The 19,806-nt window shown below is 43.8% G+C and overlaps 1 protein-coding gene across 1 annotated transcript; it reads right to left on the reverse strand.

The window, feature by feature from the left end:
• Positions 1–2,519: 2,519 nt before the first annotated feature.
• On the reverse strand, positions 2,520–16,586 carry LOC148116243 (vomeronasal type-2 receptor 26-like). Its single transcript, XM_087883528.1, has 4 exons — positions 16,470–16,586; positions 4,619–4,748; positions 3,556–4,072; positions 2,520–2,898 (listed from the first exon to the last, which is right to left on the reverse strand). The coding sequence occupies exons 1-4, from the start codon at positions 16,584–16,586 to the stop codon at positions 2,520–2,522; spliced, it is 1,143 nt and encodes a 380-aa protein (XP_087739654.1).
• Positions 16,587–19,806: the final 3,220 nt, after the last annotated feature.

A 19,806-nucleotide genomic window follows, 5' to 3' on the forward strand; every position in this document is an offset into this window, starting at 1 on the left:
TGTATGCCGCCCTTCTCCCGTAGGACTCGGGAGGATCACTCCCGAGTCACTTGAGGATCACTTGATCCTCAAGCAGGAGTTGTGAGTCCAGGAAGACCCCAAATTTCTTGCAGGGTTTGTTTGGGGCAATGCCACCCCACCCAGCACCATAGGTGGTATAGATTTTTATCCATGGGTTTTCAGGCTCCTGAATGTGAAATAACATCATAACTACATAGTACGATGGACTTGCAGGGCTGGCACAATGTGTAACATCTTCACACGGGTGCAATAGGACTGGGTGTTTGTTAATATGATTTATTGGGTTAGTGATTTTCTGTCCTCACTGTGAGTTGTATTGTGATGGGGTGGGGTGTGCACTGAGGGAGCTCAACCAATCTCATTGTACATATGTTGTGCACTGACAATAAAGATTTAATTTGATTTGATCGATTGATTGATTGATTGAGTCCTAGGAATATGGTGCCTACACATGTCTGCCTGACATGTGGCAGAACATTTCGTGCCTGTACAGGCCTTACCAGCCATCTGGGGACACATCATGAACAGTTCACAACCTATTAGATGTCAAGGTGCTCTTCAAACACGATGGACGAGCATCATCAGTCCTAGAAATAGAGATCCCCCAAACCCAAAGCCATTCAGTCTTGCTGAGGTTCCTGAGAAGCCTCTTTTTCCCCATGCAGACACTCATAGCCTCCAGACAGCAGGACAGGACATGCACAGCGCTGCTTAATTTAGCAGAAGCACCGATGTTCAATTGGATGTCATCAGCATATTGAGGATACCTCACCACATGGAGATGGTTGAGCTTATTCTGGGGTCTCGTGTAGATCTTGAATGAGAGAGGGGACAGCACTGACCCCTATGGCACCTCACATGAAGAGAGTCCAGGGTGGGGTCTCTCCTCCACAATCACCACTGAGTCAAGTAAGACAAGGATAGATCCAGTAACTTAGCTGTTCCTAGCACTTTATTCTTCTGGACCAAGAGCTCTGCTGTTGTTCCTGGGATCTCTTGGAGCCCCTCTACCAGTTTAAGTGTCACAGTCCAAAATACCCCTATCACTAGGACCACTTTGGCCTTGACTTTCCACACCATCTCCAGTTCCTCCTTTAGACTCTGGACCAGTGTCCCATCCTCCTCTTTCCTGATCTTGCTGCCATTTGACACTGCATCTATCATCACCACTGTCTTCTTCTCTATGACTTCTATGTCTGGTTCATTGGCCAGGAACTGCCTGTCTGCCTTGATCTGGATGTCCCAAAGGATCTTAGCCTTATTATTCTCCACAACTGTGGGTGGAATATCACATCTAGGCCTTAGAAGGTTTAGCCCATACACTGTGCATATGTTCCCGTTCCAACTACTTGGTGGTGTCATTCAGTGTATGCTGTCCCTGCCTGCATCTTACACCCTGTCACTTATGTATTGGATTCTCTCTGAGGATGGATGCATTATTCAGGTGTGGTCTAATCAATATATAATATGGATCCATATTCACTGAGTCGGATATGACTCTTGGTGATTCTATGGGCCAGGTCTCTCCAGATCTTGTGATCCTGCCCTCCTTTTTGAGTTGTTTTATGCTCCAGCTGGTGTCACCTTTAATAGTGTCCACCATGGCATTTTACCATTAACTCTTCCAAACATCATTGCTTTCTCCAGGGAATTTCCATGCATGACATGGCCAAAGTAAGTGAGACTCAGTGTCATAATTCCCTTCCAGAAGCAGACCTGGTTTTATCAGCTCCTATACTTGTTTGTCCAAAAGGTTGGATAGGATAGGATAGGATAGGATAGGATAGGAATAGAATAGAATAGAATAGAATAGAATAGAATAGAATAGAATAGAATAGAATAGAATAGAATAGAATAGAATAGAATAGAATAGAATAGAATTCTTTATTGGCCAAGTGTGATTGGATACAGAAGGAACTTGTGTTTGGTGCATATGCTCTCAGTGCACATAAAAAGTCAAGATTTAATGTGTTATTCTAATTAGTTAAGCATATCACATCATGATACTGAGACCTAAGGAGGAATGTTTTAATACTCTAAATTGTATTGTGCCAAATCTGAAATGGAAATAGAAGGAATTTCAAACAGGAACTAAAAATGATGTCTCTTTGGACAGGGATGATTATAAAATAGCAATAGCACTTAGCACTTAATAGCACTTAGATTTATATACCACTTCACAGTGCTTTTACAGCCCTCTCTAAGTGGTTTACAGAGTCAGCCTATTGCCTCCAACAATCTGGCTCCTCCTTTTACTGACTCGGAAGGATGGAAGGGTGAGTCAGCCTTGAGCCAGTAAGGATTGAACCCGTGGCAATCAGCAGAATTAGCCTGCAATCCTGCATTCTAACCACTGCGCCACCAAATATTTCCATGATTTCCAATTATTTGAAGGACAAACCACTCTCTTATTTCATCATTGTTAAGAAACCACATCAAATTAAAAAAGGTCCCGAAGGCAAAATAAAAGTTACTACTTTACATATAAATCAGAGATTCTAGTGTCCCATTATATTTTTTCTCTGATTCAGATCCGGCCTGAATAGGATAATGTAGCATTTGGGGGAAAAGATACAGGCCAAGAGAGCAGCCCCAGAGGCCAAGATGGAGAAGATCTCCACGGCCACCATGGACTTCCCTTTGGTGCTCAGGTAGGTGGGGAGGAAGGAGATCCAAACACTGCAAAAGACCAGCATGCTGAAAGTAATAAACTTGGCTTCATTGAAGCTGTCAGGCAATTTCCTAGCCAAAAAGGCCATGATAAAACTCACGAGGGCCAGAAAACCCAGGTAGGCCAGGACAGTGTAAAACATGGAAGCTGAGCCTTCATTACATTCCAAGATGGCCTCTCCTATCAAGGAGTGGAAATCCAAGTTATTTATTTATTTATTTATTTATTTATTTATTTATTTGTTTAAATTTCTAGACCGCCCTTCTCCAAATAGGACTCAGGGCGGTGCACAGCCTAAGTAAAAACAAAGCATACAAAATTTAAAAAACAGTATTAAAATAATTAGATATTCTGGCCGTAAATTAAAACAACCCAATTTAAAACCAATTTAAAATTTAGCTCAAGCCAGCCCAGCTAGTTGAAATAAATAAGTTTTCAGGGCCCGACGAAAAATCCGGAGGTCTGTTATTATACGTAACTCCGGGGGAAGGTTATTCCAGAGGGTGGGCGCCGTCACAGAGAAGGCTCTCCCCCTGGGGGTCGCCAGCCGACATTGTCTGGCGGACGGCACCCTGAGGAGGCCCACTCTGTGTGAGCGTACTGGCCGGTGGGAGGCTATTGGTGGCAGTAGGCGGTCTCGTAAGTACCCCGGCCCTAAGCCATGGAGCGCTTTAAAGGTGGTCACCAACACCTTGAAGCGCACCCGGAAGACTACCGGGAGCCAGTGCAGCTCGCGCAGGAGAGGTGTCACATGGGAGCGCCTCGTCGCCCCCATAATCCCCCGCGCGGCCGCATTCTGGACCAGCTGGAGCCTCCGGGTGCACCCCAGGGGGAGCCCCATGTAGAGAGCGTTGCAGTAGTTAGGAAATGGGGGAGAAGTTATCAGCCAAGTAGCACAAAGAACCGCTTGGACAAGAGGACAGGATACAACAATGCAATTGGTCAGTGATTTTCCTAAGAATTTCCTTGTCTTGTTCCCTGGCTTGGTGGCCATGAAAGCCAGAACCACCATGACAGTTTTTGCCAAGACAGAGGAAACTGCCAGGGAAAAGAGAATGGCAAAGGCAGTTTGTCGGAAGAGACAGGTGAGCTTCCTCGGTTGACCAATGAAAAGGAAGGAGCAGAGGAAGCAGAGCAGAAGGGAGACCAGGAGGAGGTAGGTGAGATTTCTGTTGTTGGCCTTGACAATTGGTGTGTCACGATGTTTAAGGAAAATTGCCAGGACTCCCAATGTGGTCATAGAGAGAGAAAGAGCTAGAGAAACTAAAGCATATCCCATGGTGTCTTGATAGGAAAGAAAGTGGAGCTTCTTGGCAATGCAGTGGTCCTTGTTCTTCTTGGGATATTGGTCTTCTGGGCAGGGATCACAGGAAGCTGAATCTGAAATCAAGAATTTACATTTCATGGCATATCAAAAAGGGCTAATCATCTGATAACCTTGAGGATACGTTATCCAGAAATCAGGATGTTTTCAGCTCTTTGGCTCAACTTCTCTGCTTTGTACTTTGCATCTATTTATTGAGACTTTTCTTTGCAGAGAACAGCCGGCAGAGATAGTTAGAATGATTTTCTCTTTCTCCAACAGGTCTATCAATTTCCTGACGGAAAGACCATACCCGAAATAATGAAAATTGAAATTTGACGCTCACAGTCCTCTCCTTCGTGAAAAGGTTTGTAACTGGATTTCCCAGTGGGTTGTTAAGCGAAAGTTTAGTAGGGAGCCCATGAATTGTGCCCCGAAACTACTCTGCATTAAAAAGTGGCCAGAGGGACAAGACAGTTTAGAACTATATATACAGAGGTTCTGCTGAAAAGTATGAATATGCTGAAGAATGTAATCTGCCAAAAATGACAAATAGGTTGATATTTGTTTCTACTGAACAATTTTTCTGATCCTGGAAGATCAATGTTTAAAATGTGCTCTACCTGTCTGATTAGAAATGGCCCCTTCTGGACAAGGGGCACATTGGTAGCAGCAAACTGGCTCTCCCTCTGGAACTCTTCTCCTCTCTCCTGCCTGGCACCTCTTCAGGCCACACCTGGCAACGGGCACCTTCTAAAAGAGAAAAGCGAAATATTGTAGATGGCCAAAGCAATGAATGTTCTTCATTTATTCATTTGTACATTTCTTTTTCCCTCATCAGAATGCCTTCAAAACATATGGTTAACTAGAGTCTATCGGAATCGGGGAAAAGCTATGGGGGGATTAAGGCCAGTTCCACTTCAAACCACTAATCGATGCTGGAGATTGGAAGTTGGACTTTTCAATAGAATAGAATAGAATAGAATAGAATAGAATAGAATAGAATAGAATAGAATAGAATAGAATAGAATAGAATAGAATAACAGAGTTCACTTTTTGAATTTATTATTTTATTTTGCTTTTTGCTTTAAAAGTTGATTAGTGGTTGAATGCTGATTTATTTCAACCCCTTGCTGGACTCTAATTGCTTTTTCTCTTTTTTCCTTTTAATATATGTTGTTCTGGATAACCTGTATCCCTTCCATACAGAAAGCAGGACAATGTTCAGGGATGTGTGAAGAGGTATTAGGCTCACACCACTGGATTCTGTATTATTTTGAATTTGCAAAATGCCTGGAGTTTATTTCTATTGAATTTTTCTCATAATTTTGGACTGAAATACAGAGGAAAACATGCTTTTTTTTTTGTTCTTTGTTCCCTGATTTAAATTTCACAGATTAAAATGGCTGAACAGTGTTTGAAACATAAGACAGGAGGCTGGGGAAATATGCAACTTCTAGCTGGATTTCTCTTTCAAAAACTTGATCAAATTCTAATGATTGTCCAAACAATGTTAGAATTTGAAGCTTTATCTTTGGATAAAGATACACAAAAGGACTTTGATCCGGTTCCAAATCAAAGAGATGGCTGGAAAACCAGCGAAGTGGATTTCATCTGTTGTTCCAAACTTTTAAGTCTGTAAATTTCTTCAACAGCACAGCTTTGACTGGAAAGGAGAGAGACCAAATTCCTTTCATCTCCAAAGATGGAGTAGACTGGATGGATTTATTAAGGTTAACTGACAACTATTTCTGCTTGCACTTTGATCTATTCTGGAGACTTCATTTACTATAAATTTACTATATTTACTATATTTATATTTACTAAATTTATTTAAACAACAAATGACAAGAGATGATATTAAGAAACAAGAAACATGGATCATCTATCTATAACTTTTGGAATGATTTGGGATAGATAAGACGCCATGGTAAATTTTCTACGAGTGAATTACAATAACAGTTTTTTAACAGAGTGTTTTGAAACTTTAACTTTGTTCTGTTTCACTATTATCATTCTTCCTGTTAACTACTTTGTCATTAATATAACATATAGCAGACAGGCCAACAAGTTGCAAATAGATTTAGTAGTTTAGAAATTTTGGGAGGCCTATTTCTCAAGGGGTGAAAACTAATGTTGTAGTAATATATTAAACAGTATTCAGCTAGAAGGGATAATGTATGTATAATGTGGGGTTTTTTTTGATGCACCTTTTAAAATATTTTGATTGTTTTGTGGTTTTTCCCCCCCTTTTTGTCTTCTTTAAGGTTTTTTTTTTGAGTTTTGTATTTTGAATTTTAATTTTGTCCTGAACAAAATAAAACAAAAAATATATGTATACAAATCAGACCTGAAACCTGTTACACACAAAACCAATTTTTCATCCAATGGTTGCCCATGATTTGATTCAGTAACTTGTTTTCAAGCAAGGAGGAAGTTTTCAATCCACAGGAAAGAATGAATCTTTTGCTGACTTTATTTCATCTTCCAGCTCACCTTTCTTGTCCAGACAATTGCATCAGAGTTGATGGTGAAATCTTGGCCTCGGGGAGCCTCAGAATCTATCTGTCCGACTTTCACAGGGACAAAAGATAAATTGGGGAGGAGAACCCAATTGAGAAGATTATAACGACCAGATCCCAGTCCATTTTCTGAGAAGGAGATTTCATCTCCAGCACTGTTGTTGAACTGGACTTTCCTCAAATAAGGTAGAAGCTGAAAGAAATGAGACCTTCAGACATTGGAGTAATAGGTTAAAAGACACAAATGAGACCTCATGCCTTCTACAGTAACATTCTGGAGTAACACCAAGTTTCTAACTACTTCCCCTACAAAAAATCTCTTCTCTGCTAAAGTTCATAGAGGGTTTTGTCTTACAACAACGTGTTCAGTGTATCACATTGCAAAGTAAATGCATGATGTGGGTCAGAGAGTATGCTAAGCCATAGAAACTAAATTTAAGGATTGCTTCTCTTTCCAACTTAAGAAAGTACGAGCTCTTGAATTGTGGTTGTTCAAAAGGATTCTTTTATTAAGCAGAAGTGAAAGCCATCCAGCTAAAGCATGATCCGAATACCCTCAGGCAAGACAAGCAGGATTAAAGTGGTAGAGACCACTCCCTTTAAGTCAGAATACAGATTTTAGCCAATACACAAGTGTGAAGATGTTTTCTTTCCCAGTTTCCCTGAGAACCCGAAGAACCTTGCATTCCCACTGTTATCCTTTAAAGTGAAACAACCCACATGGCTATCATAAAAATTCCTCCAGGTAAAGAGGATCTCAGGGCTCTTTGGTGCCAGGATATATTGTTAGAAACTGGATCTAGCCCAATAACTCAAAGACATAGCCCAATTCTTTTCAGTAGTTTTATTGTTGATCAGTTGGTACTGGAGGTCACTGACCTTGTACCTTTCTCTTTCAGGTATACATCTGGAATGAGCTGTGGACCATGCGGTTGGACCTTTTGTACCCAGGAGGAGGGGTCAAGAGGTAAGGAGTGGTTATAAGGATTATGGGATATGTGGTTAGTTAACCCTTGAGGGTCCGGGGGATCAGGGAGACATGGCAGTTAGGCATTTTATCATGACAAAACCCCCTCTAAATGCCTAACTGGGTACCTGAGGCGGTGTTAGCATACATACAGAGAATACACTGGTACAGGCATGAATTATAAGCAAACACGCATTTTTGACATGAGGTAAGCATGTTGTTTATGTGGTAGGGGTTTAGTGAGAATATCTGCTGTTTGCTCCTCTGTGTCACAGTGCACTGCCCTAATGAAGCCTATCTCTGAAAACTGCCTGACGTGTTTGTATTTAATGTCAATGTGCCTAGAACGCTGACCTATGGCATCGGCCCTAGAGATTTCTATCGCTGCCTTGTTGTCTTCGTGGATAACTATTGGATATGAGGGTTCAGCCCAGATGTCGCAGAGCAGGTCATCGAACCATACTAAATTGTTTGCGGCCTTTGATAGGCAAACAAATTCTGCTTCCGTGGTTGATGTGGCCACCAGTTTTTGCTTTCCAGTGTACCAGTGGATGGGGCAATTGTTGAGTAGTAGCACGTAGCCTGAGGTGCTTTTTCTGCACTCTATGTCCCCAGCCCAGTCGGCGTCAGCGTAGCAGGTCAGCTTTGGTTCCTTGGATGTTTCTGGTTCTAGGCAGAGTAGGGCATCTGCACTAAATTTTAAGTATCTAAGTAGTCTCTTGATGGCGTTCCAGTGTGTTATCGTAGGTTTGCTTACATGTCTGGACAGCAGGTTGACGGCCAAGGCGATGTCGGGCCTGGTCCAGTTGGATATGTACAGCAGTGACCCTATCGTTGATCTATATAGTTTGTTGTCTGTGAAGGGTTCAGATTCCTCATACATGGTTTTCAGGAACTCGGGTTGCATGGGGGTCTCGCTGGGTTTTGCTTCGGACATGTTGCATTTGGACAGCAGCTCGATGATCTTTTCTCTCTGGGAGAGTCGGAAGCCCTTGTTGGTTTTTATCACTTGGACCCCTAGGTATCTGTCAATCTTTCCAAGTGACTTTAAGGAGAAGTGGCTACCCAGGTCGGTGGCGAACTTGTCACACCTGTCCTTGTGCTTGCTGATGTACAAGATGTCGTCCACGTAAACGAGCACACCTTCGAATGAGTCGTTTTCTCTCCTCGTAAAGAAGCATTTGTCAGCTGAGGTGGCCTCGAAGCCCATGGATCTGAGGGCCTTGGCCAAGCAGTCGTACCACCTTTTGCCCGACTGCTTGAGCCCGTACAGGCTTTTGTTCAGCAGCCAGGTTTGGTTCTTGTCTTTGTTGTACCCAGGCGGGGCTTTGACGTATATTTCCTTATCCAGCTCGGCGTGCAAGTATGCTGTTTGTACGTCGAATTGGAAGACCTCCAAGCCCAGGATGGTGGCCACCACCAGGGCGCTCTTGACGCTCTCTGCCCTGACGGTTGGCGAGTAGGTGTCCGTATAGTCTTCGGGGTATCTTTGGGCGAAACCCTGCGCGACTAGTCTTGCCTTGTATAGGACCTTGTTGTCCTCTAATGTTTTAACCCTGAACACCCATTTGGTTCCTATTGGTTTTTTGTCCTCTGGAACTTGGGCAGGTGAGTATACCTGAAGGTCCTTTAGGCTTTCCATCTCCTTCTCCATGGCAAGCATCCATTTTTCTTTCTCCTCCCGGGGGAGCTCGAGGATGTCTTCGTATGAGCTGGGCGTGAAATGGGTGTTGTGGATGGTCATAACGTAGTCCTCTAGCTTCTTTGGTAGCTTGTTTCTGGTTTCTCTGATTGGCCTACTGGGGGTTGGCTCGATCTCCTGCATGATGTCTGCCTCTTTGTCCGTCAGGTCATCTATCTTCAGTGAAGGGTGCCCTTCTTTCCAACCTTTGACGCTTGTCTTGCGATGGTTGGCCTTGTGCCCTGTGACCTCTCTGACCTCCCTTTCCTCTTGGCCATGCTCGAACGTGACTCTATTGGCTGGGATGTCGTTGGAGTGTACCCTCGACCAGTTTGCGTTTTCGTGGAAACTGGCTGATCTGGAAACCACAAAACGGTTATTGTTGTCGACAAATCTGTAGCCCTTTGTGCCCGGTTCGTAACCCACGAACCTTAACCTTTTTGATAATTTTTCCCCTTTTCTTCTTAGCTGTCTGGGAATGTGGACATCAGCTGGGGCGCCGAATATGTGTAAATGTGCGATGTTGGGCTTTCTGTTGTATAGCATCTCGTATGGTGTCTTATTGATAGAGCTTGACCACAGTCTATTCAGGGTGTAATTAGCGTAGTGTATTGCCTCTGACCAGAAATGCTGCCCCATCCCAGCATCCTCCAGGGCGCATCTCATCATGGTTTGCAACACTCCGTTCTTTCTCTCTGAGACTCCATTTTGAAAGGGAGAGAAAGGTGAAGAGGTGTAATGCGCTATGCCCTGCTCCCTCAGCCACCTTGTGAATTCTTTGGCCATGAATTCTGACCCCCTATCAGTCATTATCTGCCTTATTTTCATGTTATGTTGCATATCTACTCTTCTGTGGAATTCCTTAAACCTTTGGAACACTTCGTTTTTGTGTCTGAGGGAGTAGACATACCCGTATCTGGTGTAGTCATCTACAATCGTGAGGAAGAATCGCTTCCTATGTCCTACAGAGGGTTTCATTGGCCCTACCAAGTCCATATGCACCAATTGGAAGGGGTATTCCGTGGTTCGTTTGGATCCCCTGGGGATGGCCTTAACCTTGATCTTGGAACGCTTACAAACTGAACACTCTAAGTAGTTTTCGCAGTTCTTTACTTTGAGACCTTCGGTACATTCCGTCATTTTCTTTACAATGGGGAAGCTTATGTGTCCCAGTCTCCTGTGTAGGAGGTGGGCGCAGTTATCATGTAATGGTTTGCCGATAGATACAGACTTGTTTGTCTTCTCATGGCTACACCCTGCCTCCTGCTGCACCCCCTCTGTTTCTGGATACTTATCTACCTCGTGGTTTGTGCTGGCATCAATGCCTTCTTCCTCCCTTGCGTTGGGTGTGAAGTAGGGAAGCCCCTCGTGTATGGTTACCTTTCCTATCTCTTTCCCTTGCTTGATCAAGTGTGCCTTTCCATCCTTAAATTTTATTTCTATATTTGTGTCTCGTGTCAGCTTTGTGATGGCTAGCACGTTGTGGGGGATTTCTGGTACGTACAGTACTCCTTTTAGGTCCCCTACCTGTGTGATGTGTACGTTTCCCTTTCCCACTACTTTGACCTTGCTTTGGTTTGCTACCTTTACTTCTGAGTCTATTTCTGTGAGTGAATCTAGCAGCTCTGGGTTACAAGTAGTGTGACTTGTGGCCCCTGAATCCAGGAGCCATGTGTTTCTCTCTGCCTTATGTTTGTCATTTGGGTCATCGTGCCTGATCCCATACATGGAGCCAGAGTTACTGTCCCTGGAGTGGTCTCTGCGCTCATGGTGTTTCCTGGGGTTGGGTGACCACCCTCGCCCTCTTTCCTTTGGGTGCCTGCGTTCGGGTGACCTTCCCCCTCTACTGTCGTGTTGTCCCCTATCCCTATGGTTCCTGGGGCAATCCTTCTTTAAGTGGTTCCTTGATCCACAAGAATAACATTCTGAGGTATCCCTGGCCCTATCCTGGAAATCCACCCTTTTTGTGGGTCTAGGGTCCCCTTTGGCTAGTTGGCGTTCCCTCCTCAGAGTGTCCTCTGCAACGAGCTGACTGGTCAGTGCGCTTAGTGTGAGGTATTGCAAGTTGAGGCTATTTAGTTGGGTCATGAAGATGTCCCAGCTGCTATCAAGAGAGTTTATGATTATGCTTATCATGCTCTCTTCAGTGATGATTTCCCCCCTCTGCATGAGTTCTGCCCTTGCAGCATTCATCTTTAAGATGTGCTCACTCATGGGGACCCCTGCCTTATGCTTGGTAGAGTGGAACTCCCTAGATAGTCTAGTGGTGGTGGCTCTGCTTTGACTATAAAACAGGTTACATAGTTTTTGCATAATATCATAAACAGTTAGATTGTCCTCAATAGATGGATACATAGCAGATGGAATGGAGGTTAACATGATACAAAATGCCCTGTGATGAATGCAGTCAATTTCCAATGACCAGGGCTTTTGGGGAGGTTTGTTAGCTAGGAACAGTGCATTCTCTCTCATGAGAGCAACCCTTAATTGTTGGCTCCATTCTATAATATTACCCCCATCTAACTGCAGTTTTGGCAAATTGGCATAATTTGCCCCAGAAATGTTAGTAAGGTTACTTACTGGGGGGAGCTGTCCATGGTCCAAGTTGTGATTAAACTCACAATAAGGCTTTGGGATGTCTGTGGCCATTCTGTACTTGCTTGGATCTATGCAATTTGCTTCTCTTATTACAGGCAGGTACTGGGCATGCGCGAAGCTCATTCCGCGCTGGAGTCCATCGGGTGAGGTTCCTGTTGCTGGAGCTCCCAGGCCTAGGCCTAGGCCTGTCGGTGGGAGGCTGGACCCGCCCCCGGTGGGTCCGAAGATCCCCCCTGAGGCTGGACACCACTGCTGGACGGCCGGATCCCCGGCGAAGAAGGGGAGAAGGTGAGGGGGCGACGCGGTCGTAAGTCGAGGACTTTCGCGGGTCGGCGGCGCGGCAGCAGCGGAGGTCGTAGGTCGAGGATTCCCTGCACCCAGCGGCTCGGCGGCGATGGCGGCGACGGCGGCTGATCCTCCCTCGTGGTCGCTGGTCCCTGGTCGTGTGGACTGGCCTGATGGGTGTCGTGGCGTTGGTGAGTAGCCGGTTCTTCTTCTCTGCCTCGGGCCTCGCGTTGCCGGTGTAGCGGGTGGTGAGTTCGAATCCTGCGGTTGATTTTTCCTGCAGGTGGGCGGTCTTTTGTGCCGGTTGTTGGTGTGCGCGGTGTTTTTAGTTGGCTGTGACTCGGTTGCTCGGTCTTTGTTGGTTGTCCTGGCCTTCTTGTGCCCTCCAGGATTTCTCTTTGATTTTTTGAGTGCCGCAGGGGGCTCGAAAGCGGAGCCTAGGGCAGCGGTGATGGTCTCGATTGCCTTTTGCAATTCGAGATCGGTAGGCGTTTTTCTTTTTGTTATTGCGATCTCTTCGTGGTCGCTCTCAGAGCTGGGTTCTTCGTAGTCGCTTTCTGAGCTCCCCTCGTCTGTTTCGGGGTTCGGGCATTTTCGCGCCAAGGGATTCAAATCCTGGCTTCCCATTGGCTGGTGCTCGTCCCAAGATGGCCGCCGGGAAGTGGGCACGGAAATGGATTCTGCCGGCTCAGGATCATCGGGTTGGGGTGGCTTACCCTTTTTTGCTGGCTTTTCTTTCTCGGTTGTTTTTGGGGCCTCGATCGCTGCTTCTTGTTGTTCGAAGAGGCTTTGAAGGTCCGCGATGAGGTTTTCTTTGTCGCTGTTTCCCTCCATCAGTTTCAGGATGGAGAGTTTGAATTTTTTCATTTTTTGTGTTGTTTCTTCTTCCGGGGCGGTGATCTCCTTGGATGGCCCCTCTTCATCTGATTGTGAGTCCAGGCTGGAGTCCTGCTCGCTCCCAGCTTCTGTCTCCTCCATGGCTGTGGCTTTGGTTGGAAGCTTCTCAGCCATCTTCTTGGTAAGAGCTCTGGTCTGTGCTCTGTTTGCTTCTTCTGGGTAGGTGTTGGGTTCAGTCATTGTCTGGAGTTATGGGCAACCGACCTCTGCTACCAATTTGTTAGAAACTGGATCTAGCCCAATAACTCAAAGACATAGCCCAATTCTTTTCAGTAGTTTTATTGTTGATCAGTTGGTACTGGAGGTCACTGACCTTGTACCTTTCTCTTTCAGGTATACATCTGGAATGAGCTGTGGACCATGCGGTTGGACCTTTTGTACCCAGGAGGAGGGGTCAAGAGGTAAGGAGTGGTTATAAGGATTATGGGATATGTGGTTAGTTAACCCTTGAGGGTCCGGGGGATCAGGGAGACATGGCAGTTAGGCATTTTATCATGACATATATGTTGTAAAATATCTGTTGACACAGGCAATGCTCGTAAATTGAATCCAAGTCTCCCCCTTCCTCCAACTGAATGGCAGTATCACTTTTAGGGATCTGAGACTAAACCAATGTTAAAATGAACTGAATTGATAGTCTTTTCAGAAAGTAACGCAGGTTTGGAACATGTGGGGAGACTTGCCCCAAAGAATTGCAAGATTCCCCACCCAAAGGAAAGTTCAAGTCCCTGCCCAACACCCACATGTCCATCACATGGTCCAATCAATGCACCGTCCCATCTGGAGATGCCTCTCAGTCACACTCCTCCAGGTGCAGGGCAAGACGTCCTTGACTTTCTGAGAAAGGAATGTTATTATGACTATATATCATCCTGGCTCCATACAATCCCCCCTCCCAGTTTCCCACAGTAGTAAATGTGACAGGCCTGAAGATTCAATGAAAAGATGGTTTCCAGGCCTGACACCAGGTGTGAGAAGGTGGGATCTGAGATCAGGTGACCCCTTGGACTGTGACCTGATTGGACCATGTGATGACTGCATGGGTAGGGGAAAGAAAAAATTTGACTTTTGACTAGGGGGAAACCCAAGGGGTGTGTGTGTTTAGAGTTGGGTTTTCCCAGAAGTGCCAATACGACATGCCTAATAAATCTATACTTTGAGGAATATGCCTGCCTTGGAGTTTTGATTCCATTGGGTGTGTTACTTGGAACCTTGACAATTCATTTGATTGTTCTTTAAAAATAATTACCGTATTTTTCGGACTATAAGACGCACCGGTGTATAAGACGCACCAAGATTTCGAAGAGGTAAGTAAGAAAAAAAGTTTTTCGCCCTCCCCAGATCCCAGGAGCACTCTGTAGGCCCCCAAACCCTCTGTGCACCCTGTTTTTTTGCAAAAATGGGCCCATTTTCTGCCCATTTTTTGCCTGTTTTTTGTGACAAATGGGGCGCAAAAAATACGGTACTGTTTCAATCTGGTTTGATTCAGATTTGATGCAGTGATAGGATATTTATTTCAAGAAATACACATGGGGAGCCTCCTATCTAGAGATCTGTAGAATGGATTAAAAAAAAAAACTTAAAGAAATTACCTGCCACGACTGGACATTTGAGATCCTCTTTCCAAGTCTTAGCATGGCTGGTTGCCCCCTGGATCCATGCATTGCATGTAATGCGTGTGCCACCGCATAAATGGCATTGTAGATATTGTAACTTTCTCCTGTCATACTTGCTTCAAACGTGTAAGATGGAAGATTCTGCAAATTCTCCTTTCCTGTACATGTTTTTTCCGTCTTTGGAGGGATCTTGCCAGGTTTATGGATCTTGCAGTGAAAGACATATTCCCACCATCGAGGGAGAAAGAAGTCCCCTCGTGGCTTCAAAGGGTCTAAAGACATGAGAAAACGGCTGAATTCTGAGACATCCCTGGTGTGGTCTGTAAAATGCAAAGCCCCATGGAAGGGCTTTATACCTTGCAATACATATTCAGAGTTTAATGCATTAAGTTTCCAATTGGATGTAAAGATCCAAACTTTCAGAAATGGTGCCTTTCTCTGTGTTTCATAAACAAACGCAACCACTTGTACATTTGCAACAGCACTGGAGTCTCCAAACAGAATAATCACTTCACCTTTAGACCAAGTGTTGAAAATATGAAGTAATTTCGATCCTGAAGTGGCATAAAAATCAGATTTCATCATTTCAGTGAAAGCCAGACAGATCTCCTTCTCCTTGAGCATTGGCATCAGAGATGAGACAAAATGTTCTCCATCGTCATTTTCAGGGGCCAGAAGTCCAACCCAGTTCCACTGGAAATACAGGAGCAGCTGGACTAAACCCACATACTGAGGAAATTCTTTGGGATTAATCCGGAAGAAGGAAGGATAAACTCTTCCCTCTCCCTGAGGGAACTCAAAACCAACACCGAGCTAGAGAAAGTGAGAATCCTCTGTAAGAGACAAAGTACAGTTTAATGGTCCCCATTGTGTGGTTTATTACCCCACCAGTCATTTTCATCTACTTTGAGTCGGAAGATTAATCTTTCTTCCTTCTTAGGAAGAGCCACTATTTTGCCTGGTTCTGATAGATCAGAAATCAAAGGACAAACTATCAATCCGATACAGAGAATCTGAAATGTGCAGAGAGATGATAAACTTTTATGAAAATCAGGAAGTGGTTTCTGTCAAGGAATTGCAAGGCAGATCTCCAAATGAAGTCAGAGATGCTGACACAACCTTGTAGTCTTTTATATAAATATAAATATATCTAACATTGAAATTTACACAAGCTTGTCAGGAACACAGGAATATCATGAGGTAAATTAAACACTATACATAGAAGAAAAAGGCGGGGAAAATGAAACACTCTCCTTTTATACCCAAAGCAACCAATCATAGCATTGATTGCCTCATGCATGAGCAGACAAGATAGTCAGGAAGACATGAACATTATGAGGTAAATTAAACACTATACAGGACACATAGAGAAAAAAGGCGGGAAAAATGGGACACTCTCCTTTTACACCCAAAGCAACCAATCATAGCATAGATTGCCTCTTGCATGAGCAGACAAGATAGTCAGGAACACAGGAACATTATGAGGTAAATTAAACAGTATATAGAACTCACAGAAGAAAAATGTGTGTGTGGGCGGAAGGGAAACTCTCTTTATACTTATAGCAACCAATCATAGCGCTGATTGCCTCATGCATAAGTTAGCACATTCTGAGTAGTCAACTACAACTGTGTGTTCTGGCTACTAAATTCGATATCCTAACAATTTCTCTTTCAGAATTATATCAATGTCTATTTGTGGTTATATAAAAATGCATCTTGACATATAAAATATAAAAATAAATTCAACTATAGGAAGGATTATCTAAGTCATATTGTCAGACTTGTGTCAGAACTGAGGTGACAGTTCTGACACATGTAACCATGATGTATCACCCACTTCCAACACCTTTGGTTTCACCTTTGTCTTCTGTGTCTCTTCTTGTCTGTTCCATATTGTATTCCCCTTACCTGTGAGACCTTGAAGATGCCGAAGATGGAGGTCATCAACCTTGAGGATTTGGGGTTGTGACCGCCAATGACAGAGATCAGAGGGTCCTGCCGATCACATTTATAACCTGGAACCATTTGGCCTCGTGTGGACAGCAGGGAGAAGCTGAAGAAGGAACTATTCCTCTCAGTCTGGTGATTTTCATAGATGTGGAAGCCAAGGGTGATGTTGGGGAGGAGAACCAGATCCTTGTTGACTTCTTTTACTGCAAACATCAAGGTCAGGAACTCCTGGAAGTTCTTGGGGATGGGCCTATAGTGTGTGAGAGAGAAAAAACATTGGGGAACATTACATGGAAGCTAGAGTCTGCCAGTAGGGTTTGCATTGTATATTTTTGGTTTAGTCTGCAACAGCAAGTCCATGGTTTCATTGAATATTTAAAATAAATATTCCTCAACTAAACTTCTATGGTTTAGTGAGGGAGGAGAAAGGTTCTCTTTATATATCATGGACTATTTTATACAATTCCATCACCCTCCCTTCTTCACTTTGCCTTAGTGATTGTAATTGAGTTTCTCTTGGAGCAGCTTCTTCAGGTCTGGTAACCATTTATGACCACAAGATCCAGTGGGTGGGTCACAGCACAGATTTACTTATAAGTCCATTATTCATGAGAAATGCTGATTCCAACACTGAGGGAATTGGGGAGTACCTCACGTTGGAAAAGGACTTCACTTTCAGGTTACTTTCACCATGATTTTACACCCAAATTAATATTATAAGTCAACTTCTTCACTAGGCCAGCAGTCTCTAAGGTGGTGTCCCACCTCACTTTTATGTGGCTTATAATTATCACGATGAAGAGTTCTGGGGAAAAACTGTGAATTTTAGCCTTTTTCTTGAGTTTGACAAAGATTTGAAGATCCCTAGAAGAATCATTTCTGAAAGGAGGCCCTGAATTTGAAACAAAAGAAAATGGTCATCTAAAGATTTCCCCTCCAGGTGAAACTTACAAGAATTTATCAATAAAGAGGAATGGGTCATTTTGAAAATCTGGGCCTTTGGAGAATATGAGAGCTACCAGGGGTAAATTCCCCCCAATAATCAGATCACCAGGCTTGTAATACTTCCAGTCATTCTGCTTCTGGTTTTTCAACACACATACAGTTTGCATCCTCTTAGCAGTTATTGGAGGCAGGAGCCAGAAGAGTAGCAGAGGCAGCCCAGTCATTCTTGTCACCTTCCCTCCTAGATCAAAAATCAAGATCTGTGCAGAAGCTGAATTGCAGGCGGCACTTGAAATCTCCCCAGAAACTGTGGCACAACCGAGACCACTTTGTCAGCTGGATGGCCTCAGGGCAATTTTATCTGATGTCTCCTTGCATTAAAACATTTGTATTGCATTTCTTCATTTGCTTCTATCAATCTTATTCTGAAATTAGGCTAAGTGCTGTGTTTTATTGCAATGATAAGCTCCCAAGAACAATCAATCAATCAACTACAACTCAATCAATCATGCTTTTTCTTACCTGTCTTTATGCTTTGACAAAAAGGCCAGCTGAGTCTCACCAAACCCTGGAGTTAGCTCTTTGGAAGACAAACCAAGGTCCCCCATCGCTGGGAAAACCCAGAGAATATTTTTTTAAAGCAAGTTTTACCTTAGAACATTTTTGTGGGTTGAAATCCACAGGGAATACATGAAGAATTACTGTTCTTCTGATAATTATAAGGAAAACCAATTATCCTACCCACCTAGCAATAGGTGTTGTTTGCACCTCAGATAGGGAAAAATATGTTTGTGTCTCTTGTTGTTAATCCACAGAGTAGATGGACTTGAGAGTCAAAGTGTAGTAATCTTTTTGACCTACCTGAAAGTATGCACTTGCATACAAGATGGAGTTTGGCCTGTGTCGTAGTATGTTCAGATAGAAAGGGTTCCAATGGGGCATGGTAACAATCAGCTGTACCCTAGGAAGTGTGAGCAATCATGCCAATGTTTAAATGGAATAACCGGTTTAGTTATACCCACAAGAGAGGGGGTGAAATTGATTGATTGACTAATTAAATTCATATGGCCACCCATCTCATGCAAAGTGATTCTGAGCAGTGATGAAATCCAATTTATTTTTACTACCGGTTCCGTGGGTGTGGCTTCGTGGCTGTGGTGTGGCTTGGTGGGGGTGGCTTGGTGGGGGTGGCAGGGGAAGGATACTGCAAAATTCCCATTCCCTCCCCTCTCCGGGGGGAAGGATATTGCAAAATCTCCATTCCCACCCTACTCTGGGGCCAGCTAGAGGTGGTATTTGTCGGTTCTCTGAACTGCTCACAATTTCCACTACCAGTTCTCCAGAACCTGTAAGAACCTGTTGGATTTTACCCCTGATTCTGAGCAGCATACAACAGTCCAGTAAAAACTGTAAATAAAAAAGACAATCATTGCTTAAAACCTTTATACAACATTTATTAAAAAGAATTAGAGTTATTGGGATCCTCAAATCTGCTAGTATGTCCAGATCTGAGGGAACTTCAAAAGCTCAGGAGTGATGTGGCCAACCAATGCAGCTCAGCAAGCAAGGGTATAATGAGATACACCAGAAACATAACTGCTCTTGCTAATACATTTTGCACCAGCTGAAGTTTCTGGATACTCTTCAAGGGAAGGCCCATATAGAATGGATTGCAATAGTCCAATCAGGAGGTGACCAGGACATCTGTTGTCCAGCAATGCCTACAAGTGGTACATAATCAAAGTTGTGAAAAAGCCCTTCTAGCCACAACCGCCACTTGATCCTCAAGCAGGAACAACTCCAGGAGTCCAGGAGGACCTCAAATTTCTTGCAGGGGCTGTTTGGGGAAATGCAATCCCACCCATAGATGGTGTAGTTCTAGAAGTAGAGATCCCCCAAAACCATTCAGTCTTGCTGAGGTTCCTTAGAAGCCTGTTTTCTCCCATGCAGACACTCATGCAAACCCCATTTTGCTTTCTTCTCTACTAGGATCCCATGGAAGATGTTGCCAAATGCTTTGATGAAGTCAAGGTATCTTATGTACATTGCATTCCCATGGCCAAGTCAACTGGTCATTTTATCATCCTCTTCCTCGGAAAAAAAAAAGGAGTTCAAATTGTTTTTGTTAACTTGTTCAAAAACTTCTGCTGGCTCCTATCAAACATTGTATTAGTTTCTAAATTGAACCAAAACATAAAACAAATTGTGAGGAAGGGTATGTTATACTTTACATTGTATATTTAAATCTCAAATGTAAATAAAACGTTCACACAGGAACTAAAATGGTACATATTTGCACAGAGATGCCAAAGGATGTCTATGCTTCTTTGGAACAATGGAAGTAAGGCTG

The sequence above is a fragment of the Pantherophis guttatus genome, chromosome 1, assembly GCF_059756535.1.
Source record: "Pantherophis guttatus breed Tessera chromosome 1, ASM5975653v1, whole genome shotgun sequence".
In the NCBI taxonomy this organism is placed as follows: Eukaryota; Metazoa; Chordata; class Lepidosauria; order Squamata; family Colubridae; genus Pantherophis; species Pantherophis guttatus.